This window comes from Bidens hawaiensis, unplaced genomic scaffold (genome assembly GCF_021521415.1).
Source record: "Bidens hawaiensis isolate Kalapana, Puna unplaced genomic scaffold, B.hawaiensis_p1.1 tig00003141_1, whole genome shotgun sequence".
In the NCBI taxonomy this organism is placed as follows: domain Eukaryota; kingdom Viridiplantae; phylum Streptophyta; class Magnoliopsida; order Asterales; family Asteraceae; genus Bidens; species Bidens hawaiensis.
The window spans coordinates 2,231,636-2,251,393 of NW_027491170.1; the positions used below are offsets into that span (position 1 = coordinate 2,231,636).

The 19,758-nt window shown below is 41.3% G+C and overlaps 1 protein-coding gene across 2 annotated transcripts; it reads right to left on the minus strand.

Moving 5' to 3' along the window:
- Positions 1-1,294: 1,294 nt before the first annotated feature.
- Positions 1,295-19,163, minus strand: LOC143622490 (protein phosphatase 2C 77-like). Of its 2 annotated transcripts, XM_077093619.1 has the most exons (5): positions 18,935-19,163; positions 17,930-18,748; positions 3,567-3,854; positions 2,558-2,663; positions 1,295-1,842 (listed from the first exon to the last, which is right to left on the minus strand). In XM_077093619.1, exons 1-5 carry the CDS (start codon positions 19,097-19,099, stop codon positions 1,535-1,537), a joined length of 1,686 nt encoding a protein of 561 aa, XP_076949734.1. In that variant the 5' UTR covers positions 19,100-19,163; the 3' UTR covers positions 1,295-1,534. The 2 variants fall into 2 exon arrangements, with proteins under 2 accessions (XP_076949734.1, XP_076949733.1); XM_077093618.1 differs by having other exon boundaries at positions 17,930-19,163.
- Between the last annotated feature and the right edge of the window lie 595 nt (positions 19,164-19,758).

The following is a 19,758-nucleotide window of genomic DNA, read 5'->3' on the forward strand; positions in this document are numbered from 1 at the left end:
CTAACCGGTTTAGAAACTGACCTTGTATCAACCAAAAACCGGTTTGGGCTAAACCGATTTTCAAACCGACCCAGCCCGACGGTTCGTATAGCGGTTCGGACATTGAATGGCCAAACCGGTTTTAAAACCGACCAGATTTGGGGAAGAAAAAAAAACTTTTTTAGTCTCAAACCGGTTTTTTTTCTCAAACCAGTTCATAAACCGAACCGAATCAGTTTGAATGGTTCGAACAACTTTCCTCTTAAACGGGTTTATAACACAAACCGGTTTGGACCAAGACAGTTATGACTATTTGTTAGCTAAACTGATTAGGTTTATAACCCGAACCGGTTTTTCTTCTAAACCGGTTTTGTACACCTCTAAGGCTCTAATTGCAATCATTAGAGGTGCATAAATCGGTTAACCGGTTAACCATTAACCGGTTAATTTGGTAACCGGTTTTTTTTGGCGGGAAATAACCGGTTAGACCGGTTTTTCGGGTAGGATAGTAACCGGTTTTGATCTATTAGAGAATCGGTTTTGACCGGTTAGACCAGACCGGTTAACCGGTTAATAACCGGTTTTTAATAAAATAATAATTAAAAAAATCGGTTAACCGGTTTATAACCGGTTTTGAAATCAATAATACAAACCGGTTACTAACCGGCGGTTAGAATCGGTTAGTAACCGGTTAGGATTGGACCGGTTAGTAACCGGTTACAAAATCAGTTAGAAACCAGTTAACCGGTTTTCGTGTGCACCTCTAGCAATCATTAATTGGGTTCATTGGGCTTAGATTATCTTTTGGGCTGTATCAACACAAACTGAAAAGAAAATAAATAGAAGATTTTGGGCTGATTTAAGTCTTTGAACCGATAATTATTATTGAATCATTCGATCTAATTACATTTTCCGAAAGGCGTAACTGCGTAAGTGTTTAATCATGATCGATACTTTTATTATCACCTTCTATTATCACAACCCGCACAGTAGCAAAACAGTACAAACGTAATATAAAACAAAATATGTAATTTTTTTAATCAAACATTAAAACTAAATATAAAATGAGCTTTTGAAAAATAAAATAAATTAAAATTTCGGTCCAATCACCTGGTTTTGTTTAATTGGTTTACCGGTCCGACCAATAATCTGTTGATTCGAATAAGAAACGGCTTCAATATGTTTAACCAGACCAGTTCAATGCCCGGTTCTCAGTTCGAGCGCCCGGTCCAGTTATGTAAACCATGGCACCAATAGTATCCATTAATCACATGTTAACATCAACTAAATATTCAATTTCACAAACATCCATCCATCAATCACATGTCAACATCCATCAATCACATGTTACCATTAGTCAAATGTTTGGCTTTCACCAATAATAACATCATTAATCACATTTTCACATTCTCAATATTAATTAATCCTACCACTCAATAGATAATAATGAATCAGACCAAATAACATCATTAATCACATTAATCTTATTTACCATCTCAAAAACCAGTCAGTTTTTTAAACTCTTTACCAATAAACCGCGCGTTTTTGTTTTCGGTCACGTGTTCTGTTTACTTCTCTTTGACTTAAGATCAACAACGATTACCGAAATGTTGTCGGAACTGTTTCTCCCCACGGCTATCTCGGTTAAGCTGTCGGCTAAGGTTTGTGCAGCCGTTGACTCGCCTGCAGCTGCATACCGCCGTCTGCGGCGGAAAATACGTCGAGCCATCTCACCGACCTCGTTGTTTGTCATGACATCCCATAGTCCATCACTTGCTATTATCAAACACTCGTCGTCTTCGGTTCTTGTGGTGAAGCTTATTTCGGGGACGGATATTACCCATGGTCGTAAGTGATGGTCACCTAAAGACGAGAAACTGATTACCATGTGATCACGTGTTTGATTCATACCCTAGACTCTCGAATTCGGTAGGAAATAACCGACGTAACCAAACCAAAATAACACACCCATAACTAAAATAATCGACATAACCAAACCGAAATAACCGAACCAACTCAAAACCGACGGTTTGATTTTATGTTTTTTATAAAAACAGAGTTTCAATTTAAATTATACTGAAAACCGAAAAAAACCGAATCGAACCCATAAACACCAAACCAACTTTTATAACTGAAGAAGTAAAAATAAAAAAAAATTAATGGCTTTTGATATAGAATTTATATATTATGATTTTTATTATTGAATGCTAAGCAACTTATAAGAAAATAACAAACTATGTAGCCCCAATATATTAGGCTCAAATGTGTAATCAATTAATCATTAATTAGCAAAAGAAATTAGGCCCAAAATTTTGTACTTAAATTCATTATTTGAATCAATATTCAAAATTTTCAAGCCAAAAAACAAAATTGTGAAAACCGAAAACGAAAAGTTTTTTAAAACCCAAAAACTAAATTTTTGGTTCGGTTTGAAAACTTTTGTCGTGCCGGAAAAAATAGAATATTCTCAAAACTCTTAATTGAGCCCAAAACCGACCCTTGCACACCCCTAGAGTTCTAGATCTTTTATTGTTATAGTAATTAACTATGTAATAGATACGAGTGATTTATGAGATACCTATCGATCTCGACATGGCAAGAACTCCAAATACTCTTGCTCCGTTCCAATTTATGACTTTCCCGTCTTGTGCTTCAATTCTCAAAAGTTCATCTTCTCGGTCGGGCTATAAAAGTAATACTAAACAAGATCTTAACTACAAAGATTGATACTAATAACTAGTTTTTATACCAAAAACAAAAGTTTGTATTGGTGATAAGTTTAACACTAGATTTGTTTTCGGTTTATCTTTAACGGGTCAAGTGGGTATAAGTGTAACGTAAAAAGAAAACGGGTCACACTGGTCGTAACTTTGTCGAAATGTATTTTTAATGCTACAATCTCTTAAAACAACTTATAAAAAAAACATGTGGTTGTCTATGTAACTATATATAGTTATATAATTTACGTTATCAGGTTTAACGCTAAATAATTTTACTAAAAATGGGATAGTGCCACCCACAAGTATGTATCTAATCTGATTAACATTGCATAACACTGTAAAATGACAAAAACACCCACAAAGGTATTTTTCTCTTCTCAAAAATATTAAGTTCATTTTTGCTATTACACGTGTTTTGGCCAAATTTGGTTACACCGTTACACTTAAACGTTGCTTTTTGATAAATCAATAAAAGGGTATTTTAGTCCTCTCAAAAATATTAAGGTCATTTTTGTCATTACACATGTTATGGCCGAATTTGGTTACACTGCTACACTTAAAACGTTGGTTTTTGATAAATCAGTAAAAGGGTATTTTTTTTGTTCTTAAATTTATTAAGGGTATTTTTGTCATCAGACATGTTTCGGCCGAATCTGGTATAAGCAAAGTCTCGTATACATTCCTGGATAGTCGATAAATTAGTTTCCATATACGAGTGGTGGGCCACCACATATATTAACCTTAAAAAACAAAAACGAATGAAAACGTGTGTCGATCAACCAAGCTCGATCGTTTTAACCCATAATAATGTAATATAATAACATTTACCCGTTTTGACCCGAACAAGAAAAATGTTGAGAATCTGACCTTTTGGTCAATGGTCAAAGGAATCGTCTCAATGCCACGACAAAGCACCGCACGTGAATCACCACAGTTGGATACAATAATTTGGCAGCCAGATAAGACAACGGTAACCGCTGTCGACCCCACTATATCGGGTGCAACCGCCTCGGTAGTTACTTCATTGTCAGCCCTCTCAAAACTACTTGACATAACTGCTTCCCATCTTTGCTGCCATTTACAATCATCATTTGCATCTTGGTCCCACTCTTCTGCTATTACTTCGTGCATTCGCTCCGAGCAAAATTTTGCAACCTTAATATTTTCAAAAATAAATTTAGTACATGTCACATTTGTAAAATGTTGTGATAGTTTTTGTCACGTTTAAGTTTTTGTATTACTGATAACGACCGAAACCTGACAAAAACTTTCCAGTATGTCCATATAATGACTAAAATGGTACAAAAAGTTTACATAGCGAATCTAAGGGTACAAAATAACGTGTTTTAATAACTCGAATGTACAAAAGAAAAGGTACGACGACTAAATGTAGGTAAAGGTAAAAGTATATTTTGTATTTTATGCGAAGAAAAAAAAAAGAATCTAAATGCATAATGTTATAACATCTTGTTCATTAGGTGGTTTTCGTCTTCATTATTATGTAAATGTGACTCATTAGTCGAAAAAATAATCAGAAAAGTCGCAAACGACTCACATTTATATCATAGTTATCAAATGCGATAAGCGCTCGAAAGTGTTGAGGCTGGGTCTAGCGCCCAGGCGATAAGCGCAAAAAAAGCGCCAGATTTTTTAAAAAAAGTGCACGTTAAAAAAACAAAAATTTTAACTTAAATAGAACATATTATGAAGAACACATACATTCATTCTTCAAATAGTTTATAAAACAACCAAAATTCAAAACATGAAGTAGTATCAAGAAGCCATTTGTTGAAACAAATATTAAAGTTAGATAAGATTATAAGAAACAAAGAACAAAAAAAATACAAAGTAAAGAAAGAAATCCGAAAATAGGAAATTAAGAACAAAATTAAAATGTAAATTCTTAGTTTCTTGATGATTTTGTGTGCCATAATATTGATTATGGACCCTTTAAATAGTGGAGTATCAGGAACTCCTAGAGAATATGAACAGATTATTAAAGGGAATTTAATACGCATGGGGAGGTTTTGGGAAAGATGATTGCGCCTTAATTATCTGTTGCATGCTAATCGCAATTAATGCGCCTGGCGCTTTAAGTGCGCTTAAGCGCAAAAAGCGCACGCTTTTAATAACTATGATTTATATATTAAATAACATGAACTAATTGTTGCGCGACAATTTGAAGTTTTAAGTTTGACCTCAAACAGGTCAATGGGTCAATGGGTCAAATAAATAAACGTCATCTGAAGTCTATTCTTCATGACCTTAAATGGGTTACGTGTTTTTATTCAAAGACTTAGATTAGTATTTTCATAATAAAAATAATACTCTTCTATATTCAAAATTAACGACATTAACTAATTTATAACTCTTTTTCAAAATACAATTTTACAAAATAAATAAATAAATAAAAATAACATAACATAACCAAGTCAACCAAAAAGACCTGTCAAACCAAAATAACATGTTGAAAGTGATTGTTGTAACTATAATTTTTTAATGATAAATTACATTATCAAAAAATAAAAAAAAAACATCATAAAACCAGAAACTATCTGAAGAAACACTAACCGGACCCCGGGCAGATTACGAGTAACCTGGGGGTTAGATAGATGTTTCCCACGAGGGGTTAGACCCAGAAAAGATGGTTCTTCTGATAACCTGCAAAACAGACACCGTGAGCTTGTCACTGAGAAGGGGGGGGTTCCTCCTTGTGACCACCCTCCGGCGTGAGAATCAGACTAGATTGCTCTTTAAATATAAATGTATATTAAGAAATTGCTAGAGCAGATATCAGGTATAATATGATGATAATATGATGGTAATGTGATAGGATATGATAAGATGAGATGATCATACCATTTGCGGTATTTATAGCCGAATGTAGGTTTCCAAGGAGGTGTGGCCGGCTGAATAGTATTCCTGTTCTACCAACTGTGGCCTACGCACGTGCCCTGCTGGTAGTCGGTGGGTAGGCAGCGGCTGACAGTGACCAGGCCTGCTGTGTACTATTTCTTTTCCACCAACTGCCGGCTATGCACGTGGTATGACAGGAGTTGGTGAGTAGGCAGCGGCTAATAGTGACATACAGTACAAGAGCATCCTGCTCGCCATACTGTTGTCAATAAGCTGTCGTATCTTTAGTCAGATCTTTTGTCCATACCTCGTCAGGTACAGTACAGAAGATCTTCCCGTATCGTACGGACAGGCATTTGGGCGGGAGTATTCCCCCTCCCGCCTTTGTGCGGGATTGTTCCCGGCTTTGCTCATTCCTTCAGGTGACACTGAGTGATTGAGAGCTAAGTGCCTTGTGCGTGTAGCCTTGCTGCGCGGGTGGCCTTCCCTGATGGCTTGTATCCGCAGCTGCGGGAACAGGCAGAGTCCTTCACCATTGGGAGGCATTTCCTGCGGGAACAGCTTGCGTACTGCGCGTAAGGACGTCACGTCTCTGAGCATGGTTGGTCCTGCGGATCCAGTTGGTTTCTGCGCAGACGTCCCTCTTCAAGGTGAGTCTTGCGGGTCCAACTGGGCTTTGCTGGGACCTACCTCTTCAAGTCCCCCCAGTCCAATGTTCTTCTCATGAATGTTTAATAAAGTGAGGTGAACTTTTGGACTTAAGCAAAGGGTTTTGAAAAGGGTTCAGTTGTAAGGTTTTCCATGGGGATTCTTCCCGCGGAAGTCCTTGTCACTTGCAGAAATTCCCGACTTTCCTGCTTGATCTTTGGGTATGATGCGGGTAGGTCTGCAACCTCCTCGCAAGTCAGGAGCGTTGAGTCCCACTTGTGTGGATTCTCCATGAGGTTTTGGTAGTTTTGAACATAGTGATCAATTATGTTAAAACCACCAATTCCACCCTGGAGCTTCAAACAATGTAGTTTTCGACATTCCCGCTATGCGGGGATGTTATTTCCGTTTCCGCAAGCATTGCCCAGAAGATCCTTCTTGGTTTCAATTCCCTGCGGAGCGCTAGGTATGTGAAGGGTTTTGCCTTGACACTGTACCCGCGCTCGTCTTACGGTTACTTTACTTCCAAGGTATTCCTGGCGTCCATTCCCTGCGGGTGCTAGGTATGTGAAGGGTTTTGCCTTAACACTGTATCCGCATCCGTCTTATGGTTACTTGGTTGCCGAGGTATTCTTGGCTTCAATTCCCTGCGGGTGCTAGGTATGTGAAGGGTTTTGCCTTAACACTGTACCCGCATCCGTCTTATGGTTACTTGGTTGCCAAGGTATTCTTGGCTTCAATTCCCTGCGGGTGCTAGGTATGTGAAGGGTTTTGCCTTAACACTGTACCCGCACCCGTCTTATGGTTACTTGGTTGCCAAGGTAAGGGGTATTTTCCCGCTTACTTTTGAATCTTTTTGAATTTTGAAATTCGAAGAGTTGGTGAAAGGATAAGAACAGTCCAAACCTCTGAAACGTCGTGCGACGATTTCTTCTGACTGTGTCAGGACGTGCAGGAAGTTATGGTGACGTGACAGTACCTGGTCATTCCAGACGCTTTTTCAGGCGCGTGGGCGCGATTTTTCGGGCGCGTGGCCGCGAAATTAATGGTACGCGTCCTTTCAACAGCTGTTGCCAGCTTGCTTTTTGCCACGTGTCACAGTTTCATTGCACCTTCGATTTCTCTCCCTTCCGCATTAAATTCATCGCATTAATTGCGATTAGTATATAAAGGGGGAGAGGGTTCTTTGTAATCCACACTTTCACTCTTCTCTTCATCTTCAAAACGATTTCCGGCGAATACTCATCTTTTCAGTCGAGCATTCCCTTGAAATCGTTTTCTTCTTTCATCTGCAAGATGTCTTCACGTGATCTCGAATCTACAGCCGATGACAAGAGTACTGCTGGCGAGTGCCAGTGTGCTCTGCCTGTCGATCTATATCAGTACGTCGTCAGGAAGTTCATGCTCGAGTCTCTCGAGCCTGAGTTTCCTGAACCCCATCAGACGGTGTATGATGCCCCCAGAGGCAAGATCGGGGTATATGCTGCATTCTTTGTTTATGGGAATCTTAGGTTCCCATTGACAAAGTTTGTTTACCGTGTCCTTGAGAGGCACGGTGTGCACCTGACCGAGGTGCATCCGATGGCGATTGCCAAGATTCGCCACTTCGAGTGGGTGTGCCGGATTCTGGGCATTGAGCCCTATGTCGACCGCCTGATGACCTTCTACTCCTGGAGGTGCATCCAGGGGTGGTATACTCTGATAACCCGGATTAAGGGTTTGAAGATTTGCGCAACCGAGCGCAGTCTTCGCTCGTGGAAGCGGGAGTTCTTCTACATTTCCGCTCGCGACATCCCCCTTGCCATGAAATTCAAGAATGGGCAAGCACTTCCCAGCCTTCACGCCTCCAACTACCAGGAGGCGGAATGGTTTTCGAAGATATCCCGAGTCCAATCTCCGGTTTACGGAGTCCGGGATGGTGATGCTGGGGATGAGCCGGGTGTGGAAGGATGCGGATGCGCAAAAGATCCCAATCGTCCTTGAATACGGTTCGAACTATGTTCCTTACGGTATGCTCTGTTTCTTTTTGTTGATTTAGAATTTCTTCTAACTTCTTTGCTGTTTATTTCAGAGGGGAACAACTTGCAGTCGCTCATGTACCCGCGGGAGGCTGACGGTCCCACTCGGATGGGTACTCGCGCTCTAGAGAACGAGTTGCCCATCCTAGAACAAACGGCGGATCGGTTCGTGGAGGTCTACCCACTAGGCCACGAGATCCTTAGCGCCAGGCGGCCAGGTAAGGCGCTATTCAACCCTCGACCCCTCAATGTTGAAACCTCTGCTGGAATTCCTCTAATCGTATGTTCTGATGAGGAATCCGCAGATGGTCCTCCGTTGGTGCGGAAGAAGAAGGCTGCCGGCGGGAAGGGGAAGGAGAATGTGGCCTCCACTGCCGATCCGGTGCCTCGGTCTGATTCGGAGACCGAGAGCGAAGAGGTGGCGGGGAATCCCGGTGGTGATAAGACCACCGCTCCGGAGGCTGCGACGATTGTCACCTCCGGAGAGCCCAGGATGACAACGGTGACCGGCGTGAAGAGGCCGGCTCCATCGGGTTCATCCCCGCCCGTCCGCACTTTCAGGCTCAAGAAAACCCGTAAGTACAAACTTCCTTTATCTTTAACTTCATAGTTTTCCATCATTAATACTTATCTTCTTTGTGCAGGCGTGGATGTTGACGCATTCCAGGGTGGAGCGCAGAGTACCCCTCCGCCCATGACGGTAGGCTTGGTCAGCCTACCTGAGGCGACGACCCAGGCGCCTGCGCCTGCTTCCGCTGGTTCAGTTGCTCACTCCTTTGAGCCGACTGTTCCAGCTGTGATGACGTCACCGCCGGCTGTGAGTGCCATTTTTACCGCATCTTTCACCGAGCCGGCGGTTACTTTTGCTGCGGATTCCGCAGCGGCGGCCGCGGCGGCCTTTACCATGCCTCCTTCGTCATCGGCAACGACGGCCGATCCTTCAGGTATGCATGGGGCTTATCGCCAACCTCTGCCTCCTTCCCATCTGCCTGACCTCTTGGATGGATTTCCCTTGGGTTCAGGTGATGGGTTTGGCGGCTATCGGCCTGTTATTGACCCTACAGGTGCGTAGGGTTCTTTTGGCCTATTTTATATATATTTTTTTATCATCTTTTCCTAACTGCTTTTTGTTTTTTGCAGTGTCGGATTCCAATGAAGTGTATGTTCCACGATGGAACATTCGCCGAGGAACAACCCTTCGCACCCCTGTGGAGTGCGTGGAGTGGGCTCGTCACGCTGCTCCTAGTGGTGCGTTGGGGGAAGCCATGGCTAGCTACCAGGAGGGTAGGCTAACCAATGAGCTTCGGGTTCTCCTGGCCCGGATGCAGCCGCGCGTCGAGCTGCTTTGTCGTGAAAACGACAAGTTAAAAGCAGCTCGCATTAAAGAAGTAGCTCAGGGCGCAGGCTGTCCGGGAGGAGAACCAAAGGCTTACCGCAGTGGCTGCGGAAAAAGAGAAGGCCTTCAAGGCCCTCGAGGTTGAAGTTCAGGCCCGGCTCGAGGCCCGTTCCAAGGCTGCCCAAGCTGTTAAAGAACAGCTTCGGCTAGCTAAGGAAACTGCAAGGAACGCAACCGAGAGGGCCACCAAGGCTGAAGCTGTTGCTGAGCCTCTACGCCTGGAGAATGAAGAGCTTAAAGCCAAATTAGAGGCTCTCCAGCAGGCTCATGATGCATTGGCGATGGAAGACGCCAAAAAGCTCCAGGAGATCTTGGACCAGAGGGGGGTGCTTGACCATGCTGAGCGGAAGCTAAAGGGCGTCGAAGAGGCTGCGGCTAAAGAAGTGTTGCTTGCCAACCTCAACAAGAGTGAAGCCGAACGCGCCCGTAACGAAGCTCAAGCTGCCCTCCAAGAAGCTCTGGTTGCCAAGGAATGGCTTCTTCGAGAAGCGTTGTCTCAGGTATGCTTTTCATGTCTTTACGCTTTTCTTTGTAAATAGAAAAGGTTCTGATACTTGTATTTTCTTTTTTGTAAGTTGTGCATCGAGTCTTCACGGAGACGTCTTACGACGATGCTATGAGCGCAGCCCTCAACGCTTCTCACGAGGATGGGGAAAATGCCGGCTTCCTGCTTGGTCTAGGGTTCGTTGAGAAAGGCATCCCGCCTTCCAACTTCCCTTTGTATAATGTTGATACTGAAGCTGTTTATGACCAAGCAGTGAATCAGTATGCCGCCTTCCCGCATCCGGTGGTGGAGAAGGTGAACCAAGTTGCTGCTGCTGATGATGGGCTAGCTATCCTTAAAGCTTTCCTTGAACTGCCACGCTCTACTGATGGTGTTGGTCCAAGTGGAAGTGGCCCTGAAGCTTGATCCTGAAGATCCCTTCCCACTGCTAGGATAGATTTAGCTTGTATAGATTTATTTTCTTGTAGGCGGGTAGTTACCCGGCCACTCTTGTAATGAATCATTGTGAAATATAAATCTTTGTGCGGGTAAGACCGCTATTTTCATTGGATTCCTTGCTTTATAAACGTTATACGACTTGCATACTTAGTTTAAATTAGCAATTTTCCAAGTGTTTAGAATAAGTTAACCTTTGAACGTGGTAGATAATAGGTTGAAGTTTTGCTTCCTCTTTCGTGATTGTGCGGGTAGGACCGTCACTTGCACTTAGTAGGATGGCTAAACTTTACCATCTGACCTGCGTGGAGGTTTTCCTCATCTTTTTTGAAATTTCTAAGTGTTTAGGATAAGTTAACCTTTGAACGTGGTAGATAATAGGTTGAAGTTTTGCTTCCTCTTTCGTGATTGTGCGGGTAGGACCATCACTTGCACTTAGTAGGATGGCTAAACTTTACGTACATCTGACCTGCGTGTAGGTTTTCCTCATCCTTTTTGAAATTTCTAAGTGTTTAGGATAAGTTAACCTTTGAACGTGGTAGATAATAGGTTGAAGTTTTGCTTCCTCTTTCGTGATTGTGCGGGTAGGACCGTCACTTGCACTTAGTAGGATGGCTAAACTTTACGTACATCTGACCTGCGTGTAGATTTTCCTCATCCTTTTGTTAGAAATTTTGTTTTGAATAAGTTTTCCGTTCGACGCGCGGTTGTCAATAGGTTCGGTTTCCTCTTATGATTTGTGCGGTTAGGACCGGCACTTTCATTTAGTTGGCCAAAGCTTACCTATGACTGACCTGCGTGAAGGTTTTCCGTTTTTTGGGTTTATGCGGGTTTTGCCGCCTTCCCCACGCAACGGCTTTCCACGTAATTATGCGGTGAAAACCGGCATATTAGTGTTGAATAAACCATTCGACGCGCGGTTGTTAATAGGTTAGTGTTCAGTTTCCTCTATCATGATTCATGCGGATAGACCGGCACTTTCATTTAGTGGGATGACTGAACTTTTCCCCTTCAACTGACCTGCGTGAAGGTTTGCCGTTTTTTGGGTTTATGCGGGTTTTGCCGCCTTCCCCACGCAACGACTTTCCACGTAATTATGCGGTGAAAACCGGCATATCCGTGTTGAATAGATTAACCGTTCGACGCGCGGTTGTTAATAGGTTAGTGTTCAGTTTCCTCTATCATGATTCATGCGGATAGACCGGCACTTTCATTTAGTGGGATGACTGAACTTTTCCCCTTCAACTGACCTGCGTGAAGGTTTGCCGTTTTTTGGGTTTATGCGGGTTTTGCCGCCTTCCCCACGCAACGACTTTCCACGTAATTATGCGGTGAAAACCGGCATATCCGTGTTGAATAAATTAACCGTTCGACGCGCGGTTGTTAATAGGTTAGTGTTCAGTTTCCTCTATCATGATTCATGCGGATAGACCGGCACTTTCATTTAGTGGGATGACTGAACTTTTCCCCTTCAACTGACCTGCGTGAAGGTTTGCCGTTTTTTGGGTTTATGCGGGTTTTGCCGCCTTCCCCACGCAACGACTTTCCACGTAATTATGCGGTGAAAACCGGCATATCCGTGTTGAAAGTTCATAAAAGTATAAATGTAAAATCATCAGCGTCGATGTTCTAAGGAGAATCATTTCCATTAGAAATGGCTCTGGGCCTTTTCTTTACAAATTTGGAATTGATCTACATGCAAACTGTGTAATTGAGCTCCCTTCCATGTTGTTGGGATGGGAGTGCCATCGAGCCGATATGCACCTGGTTCGGGATCTCGTTGTTTGCGCAGTATGTAGTCTCCAACATTGAAGCTGCAATTTTATTCGTGTTTTCCCCAAGTGGGGTTCTACGCGCATCAGCCTGCTCAGCGTTCATTGCGCCACGAGGTGCGCGAGCGTCCCATCTCTGAAAAATGCTTCGACCATGTCCTTTACGTCTATGCATTCTTCAGTGTTGTGGCCTTTTGTCCTGTGAAAGTCACAGTGTTTGCTCCGATCAGCATTGTGACGATGTCGGATTATTGGAGGCTTTGGCCATGGGAGCTCCTCAGTGGCGAATATCTCGGTGACGCTTTTGGTGAGTGGCGTCCATCTGGAGTTCTGGTTCGACCGTACGTTATCCCTTCCGCCTAACCGATGTTGCAAGCCGGATGAGGTGTCAAAGTTTACCCTTGACTGCCAAATGCCTAGCTTCCGCTTTTTGTTTAATCGGGCGGTAAGGACGTTGTCTTCCCTTGTTTTCTGGGTGTAGAGGTTTGTGCTATGTGGGAGATCTCTACCCAGTTGCTTCTTCGTTTCCGCAAAGCGTTTAGCTGCTGTCATGATGGCATCCCATGTGGATGGCATGCCATCTTTACCCGTTAAGGTGCGGATGAGCTCTGGGTCGTTCGCGCCCTGAATAAAAGCAGCGCGAACGAGATCTTCGCTAATGTTACCCAGACTTAGCTTCTTCGAGTTGAAGCGAGTGATGAAGTCTAACAAAGATTCATCTTCCTCTCGAATGCATTTGAGGATTGTCCATTGCTCCTCGGTATACTTTCTTTGCTGGCTGAAGTGTTGGCTAAACTTCTGTTGGAAGTCTGCCCAGTCGTAGATGTGGTTGACCGGTAGACGATCGAACCACGCTCTAGCTGGCCCAACAAGCGTCATTTGGAACATGTAACACCACGTAGGTTCCGTCCAATTGCTGACGGTTGCCCCCGCTATGAATCTGTTCAAATGGTCGTCTGGATCGGATATACCATCATAAGTGCCGATGTTGGACATCTGTTTGGCACTTTTTGGGGCGATTGCTTCCGCAATGTCCCTTGCAAATTTGGACGTTCCCGCATTTGCCACAGTTGGTCTGAATGTTTTGGAGAAGTCACGTGGATTTCCTCCTGTGTTTTTTGGTTTGAAGGCTTCTCCAAAACGCCTTCTCGGTTGGGAGTCCGTTTCCTTACGCTTCCCTTTTGCCCTATGGCGAGGGTTCGCGTCGGTGTCGGATTCCTCCGAGTCATCGTCCAAGTATTCTTCGAATTCGTCAGCCTGTTGGACAGAACGCAAGCGTTCGTCCAACTCAGCTTGGAATTCCTTCTGACGTGCCTCCGCCCATGCCTTAACTTCATCGAGTGTTTGGCGGGGGAGTCTTGTTCGTTTCTCTAACTGGGTATCGGTGAATCCCAGTGAGCGATTATTTACTGCACTTGCCCCAGCTTGGGTAACTGGGGTAGTGTTCGTAAAATTTACTTCACTTGCCCCGGCTTGGGTAACCGGGGTAGTGTTTGTAAAGACTGTGTATCCGGTATTCCCCCCAGTAGCTGGGGTTGTGGTTACCGGAGTTTCTTTAACCATCTTTCCAGAAGTTTGAAAAAACTGAAAAGAAATGAAGTTCTAGCTTTTATGCACGGATGGCGCCAATGAAGAAACACTAACCGGACCCCGGGCAGATTACGAGTAACCTGGGGGTTAGATAGATGTTTCCCACGAGGGGTTAGACCCAGAAAAGATGGTTCTTCTGATAACCTGCAAAACAGACACCGTGAGCTTGTCACTGAGAAGGGGGGGTTCCTCCTTGTGACCACCCTCCGGAGTGAGAATCAGACTAGATTGCTCTTTAAATATAAATGTATATTAAGAGATTGCTAGAGCAGATATCAGGTATAATATGATGATAATATGATGGTAATGTGATAGGATATGATAAGATGAGATGATCATACCATTTGGGGTATTTATAGCCGAAGGTAGGTTTCCAATGAGGTGTGGCCGGCTGAATAGTATTCCTGTTCTACCAACTGTGGCCTACGCACGTGCCCTGCTGGTAGTCGGTGGGTAGGCAGCGGCTGACAGTGACCAGGCCTGCTGTGTACTATTCCTTTTCCACCAACTGCCGGCTATGCACGTGGTATGACAGGAGTTGGTGAGTAGACAGCGGCTAATAGTGACATACAGTACAAGAGCATGCTGCTCGCCATACTGTTGTCAATAAGCTGTCGTATCTTTAGTCAGATCTTTTGTCCATACCTCGTCAGGTACAGTACAGAAGATCTTCCCGTAACGTACGGACTGGCTTTTGGGCGGGAGTATTCCCCCTCCCGCCTTTGTGCGGGATTGTTCCCGGCTTTGCTCATTCCTTCAGGTGACACTGAGTGATTGAGAGCTAAGTGCCTTGTGCGTGTAGCCTTGCTGCGCGGGTGGCCTTCCCTGATGGCTTGTATCCGCAGCTGCGGGAACAGGCAGAGTCCTTCACCATTGGGAGGCATTTCCTGCGGGAACAGCTTGCGTACTGCGCGTAAGGACGTCACGTCTCTGAGCATGGTTGGTCCTGCGGATCCAGTTGGTTTCTGCGCAGACGTCCCTCTTTAAGGTGAGTCTTGCGGGTCCAACTGGGCTTTGCTGGGACCAACCTCTTCACTATCCAACCTTAACTAATTAGCAATATAATGCTGTCATGAAAGTGAAACAACCTTTATTCTAAGTTTTGATTGTGATATCACAACCACACAATGCACACTGCTGATATCATTTACAGTCAGATTGATGTGGTTGGTGACCCGTGGGGCCCGTACCCGTAACCGGCCAAAATACTGCATGATCCGGATGGGAAATAGGAGGTGCTTAAAATTTATCTATAATTTTAATCAAACAAAGATCGCATTCATATTAGAAGTTGGTTGTGGTCAAATATTATTTATATCATTTGTTTTAATATCAAAATTAATAATTAAGTCGACAGTTGTTTTCTAACATATGTGGAACTTCAACTTAGCGTTTAAAAATTTGTCAAAATAATTAAATATGGGCATTAAATACAAAATCCCATTTTTCATATAAAAGTTATACTAATCAACAATCGTAAACCTTAAACGTATGATATAAACATATTAATCTAATATCAATCAAAAGATACGAGAAAACTAGTACTAACCAATTAACTTTTTTTTATTTTCATTTTATTTCTTTTTAATATAGGTTTAAAAATGTAAAATAAATAAACAAAATACGTAGGTCACAAAGTTACATATGTGTAACATTTATGCTGCATATATGCACCCCGTATAAGATACATATAGGTAATTTCATAAGTTACATATATGTAACTTCGTGAGCTATGTATTTTCTTTACATTTCTAACCTTATAATTAAAGAAAATAAGAAATAAATAAATAAATAACTGATATGTATGTATGTAGTGTTGTTGTTGATGACATATACAAATGACACCAATGTATTTAAAAATTTATACTAAATCCAACCCAATATTACAACCCTTTATATTAAATTATTATGTAAGTAAATATTTTTTTAAATGCCAAATATCTACTATTATAATAAATAAAAGTCATTGTTGTACCACATGACACCTAATTGTCTCATTTTTTTGCCAAGTGGCATCATTATTGTTTAACTTTGAAAGTCATAACTATCTCATTAAAACAATTAATAAATATTTTAAACATTCCATATTAATGATTTATCTATATAATTTGATAGTAGTAAATAATATAAAAAAAGTTAAAAATAAAAGAATGTATGTAGAACTTTTGAAACTCATTTTAGTGTGTGTAAATTTGTGTTGTATGTTTTTAGTTTATTAGTGGCCGATTCAGAAAGTGTCACGATTCGTCTTTACTCTGAACAATACGAAAATGGTTCGTCTCATTTGATAATTTTTAACTATTAATTATATATAATAAACCTTCTTATATGTATTGATAACCAAATATGCAGTTGCTCTTGCTTCTAATTTTATAACCTAATGCATGATTAAAAAACGACATGAAGTAAGTCATACAAGTTTATTTTTTGTTGGTTATGGATGGTTAATAATTTAATATCATTAAACCCTCAATTTGAATCCTTTGGTAATTACTTTTACCTATATAAACTCTTGCAATTGTTAGTTCATTAGCAAGATATGTTGAAACTAACACAACAATATACTACGAAACAGTTTTTTTGTTTTTTTTAGACTTTTCAAAAGTTTTGATGTGGTTTTTCTACATGATTATTGCAACTTGTAAAATTAGAATCATATAATAAAATAATAAATGAGATTTATATAAGTATACTAGTTATTATTATATATATACAAGTCAACAACCCAACCTTCTAAATAATAAATAAATCCATACCTTTTTTTTCTATTTTATCTAGAAGTTTAAGCTATCTTTTTATTAAAGTTACTTGGAAGGGAAACACCAAACACGTGTGCTAGAAACAAAAAAAGAATGATAAATGATATTGATATTGACCACTTCCAACATGCTACGTGTCTCACCAAGTCATAATCAACATATTTTATTTATTATTAAAATATATATAAATAAACACATAAATACTAAAACAAACCTAACTACTTTGATGTATAATTCATTATTCATCTGTTGGGAATCCTATGTTTTGGTATGATAAATACTATTATTATATTATTACGTCATCAATATTTTTTTCTCTCAATTTAATGTGAAAATATATATATTATAAAAAATTTAATTAAACATCATAGATTTTCATAATTATACTATATATTAAGAGAAACGTAAAGCTACAGGAACTTTCTTAGAGGTCCAATTAATGCTTGTTATGTGGCAGTCATTAAATATCTTTTTTTTTAATATTCCAAAATTTGTTTAAGTATTTACTCTTTTGAGAGTAACTAACGTAACAAACAAGGAGGTTGTTGTGGTGGTATTGTTTTAATGTTGCAACCTATAGGTCTCAAGATCAATTAAATGAACGAAAATGAAAACGAGAACTTTGTTTGATCAATTAAATGACTAACTAAATGACTGAACAACTGAACAGAGCTTAAGACCATATTTGTTCAAGTGTGTTTCTGAATGTTTGATAAGGTGTTTGTTTGTGTCATTTTATGTTCATTAAAGTTTGTTTATTTATGTTAATTCATTAAAGATTTCTAATATTTTTTTATTAGTTTTTCTAATTTTATCATATAAATTTAAGAAAAATAAATTATTAACATAACCAAAGCATATTACTATTATGTAATAATTATATATAAAATTAACATATATACTTAACATATTAATATGAGTGTTTAAAAAAACACCCACACACAATATCGGTAGTCGAACCGAACTGTTGACACTTTAACCATTCTCGATTAGCTAAATCAAATAAACGTTTGTGTTTTTATTTGTGAACCGTTCATGAACAAATTCAATTTCTTAATAAACAAATACAAACAAGAAATTCCATTCGATTAGCTGTTCGCAAACGGTTCACTTGTTCGATAAAAAACCTTAACGAACAAATATCTACAATAGCTTGTAAATTCAAGATCAAGTATGCATGTAAACTATTCATGCAATTTGTATATTAACTTCAAAACCAAAAATACTATGGATTATGAAAACAAAGCTTACTTGTGATCCACCATGCCCATCATACACACCAAAAAAATGAACCGGCAAGATCTCACCGGAGCCTCTTGAACCGGTACACCCTCCGACGTGTTCGCACGAGAGAGTCATGAACCCCGGCACCACCGCCACCGCATCCTCCATCTCCTTCCGCCTTCCAATCACCGATTTAAACCCCCACACTACTCCTTTATTTTTTCCGACACATTTCTTCTTTAACCGTCGCGTCACCAGCCCAGCGCTGTCGCCGAGCTCCTCTAGAGATAACTTCAACGGCACCGCCGCCGCCAAATTATCCCCCGAGGAGCTGCTGGTTATCGAGTAACTATTGGTGTAGTTACATGATAAGTCGACGTCGCTGGTGCTGAATATCGACGAGACAGTTGAGCTGGCGGACGAAATGTCATTCAACTGTCTCGTTGTCACACCAGTGCCGTCACCGCTCTCCTCTGGTGAGACCTTAAGCGGTGGTGCCAAAATCTCACCAGAGGAGCTGCTGGTTATCGAGTAACTATTGCTATAGTTACTCGATAAGTCTACGTCGCTGGTGCTGAATATCGACGAGACGGTTGAGCTCGCAGACGAAATATCCGACCTCAACCGTCTTGTCGTCACACCAGCGCCGTCGCCGCTCTCCGGCTTCAACGGCGCTAATACCTCGCCGGAGGAGTTGCTGGTTATTGAGTAATTATTACTATAATTACTCGATAACTCGACGTCACTGGTGCTGAATATTGACGATACGGTTGAACTCGCGGACGAAATGTCCGAATTCAACCGTCTTGTAACACCAGCGCCGTCGCCGCTCTCCTCTAGCGAAACCTTTAGCGGTGATGGCTCTAAAATTTCGCCAAAAGAGCTGCTGTTAATCGAGTAACTATTGCTATAGTTACTCGATAACTCGACGTCGCTAGTGTTGGAAATCGACGACACGGTTGAACTCGTGGACGAAATGTCACACTTCTTCAACAGTCTCGTAACGCCGTCGCCGCTCTCCTCTAGCGACACCTTTAAAATCTCGCCAGAGGAGCTGCTGGTAATCGAGTAATTATTATTATTACTATTATAATAATTACTCGATAAGTCGACGTCGCTGGTGGTGCTGAATATCGACGAGACGGTTGAGCTCGTGGACAAAATGTCCGACGAGTCGACGTGCTCGTCTGAATCCATATGTTTGAATGTGATGTTAAAGAACTGCAATAAGAACACGCAGCTGAATGAAGAAAAGGTGTGAGTGTGTGTTAATGGAAAATGAAATGAATTGAAATGATGAAAATTGTGTGTTTTTATTAAAATGAAGACGAGTGAGATGATGACACGTGTGTAGGAATAATATGACGCGACGACACACGCAATCATCGCCCATACAGAGTAGGACACACACATCGACGAGTCGTTGAGTTTGACCTTCAATATTATATCTTGCATAACTAGTCCTTGTAGTTTAATGTTGTTAATTATATATAACCCTTTAGGTTCAACAAATTTAAATAGTTGTATAACTAGACCGAGACCCGCTTAATGGTATTCTCAAGACCCGGGAATCGACCATATTGTAAACAACTAGGTTGGATTGATTCGAGTCTTAACTGGTTGATGCTTACCCATATAGGAGCAAAGGGCTAGACATGTGAGATCCGACTCGGGCACGTTTAATGGTGTTCTATAGACCTGAGAAGCGACTCTATTGTAATATAATCGGATCTGATCAGTTCGGTCTGTCGAGTCTTACCTGGTTTATGCTTACCCCTAACTAAAATATATTTTAGACTGTATGTGAAGAAGCCTAACTGAATTGAGCTGAACCGAAAAATATGATCACATGTACG

Coding starts and splice junctions, on each gene's coding strand:
- LOC143622490 (XM_077093618.1), bottom strand. CDS start 19,099: ATGGATTCAGACGAGCACGTCGACTCGTCGGACATTTTGTCCACGAGC. Junction 2,664..3,566: donor CTTTGACCATTGACCAAAAG/GTCAGATTCTCA, acceptor TTACTTTTATAG/CCCGACCGAGAAGATGAACT. Junction 1,843..2,557: donor TGCCATGTCGAGATCGATAG/GTATCTCATAAA, acceptor TCTCGTCTTTAG/GTGACCATCACTTACGACCA.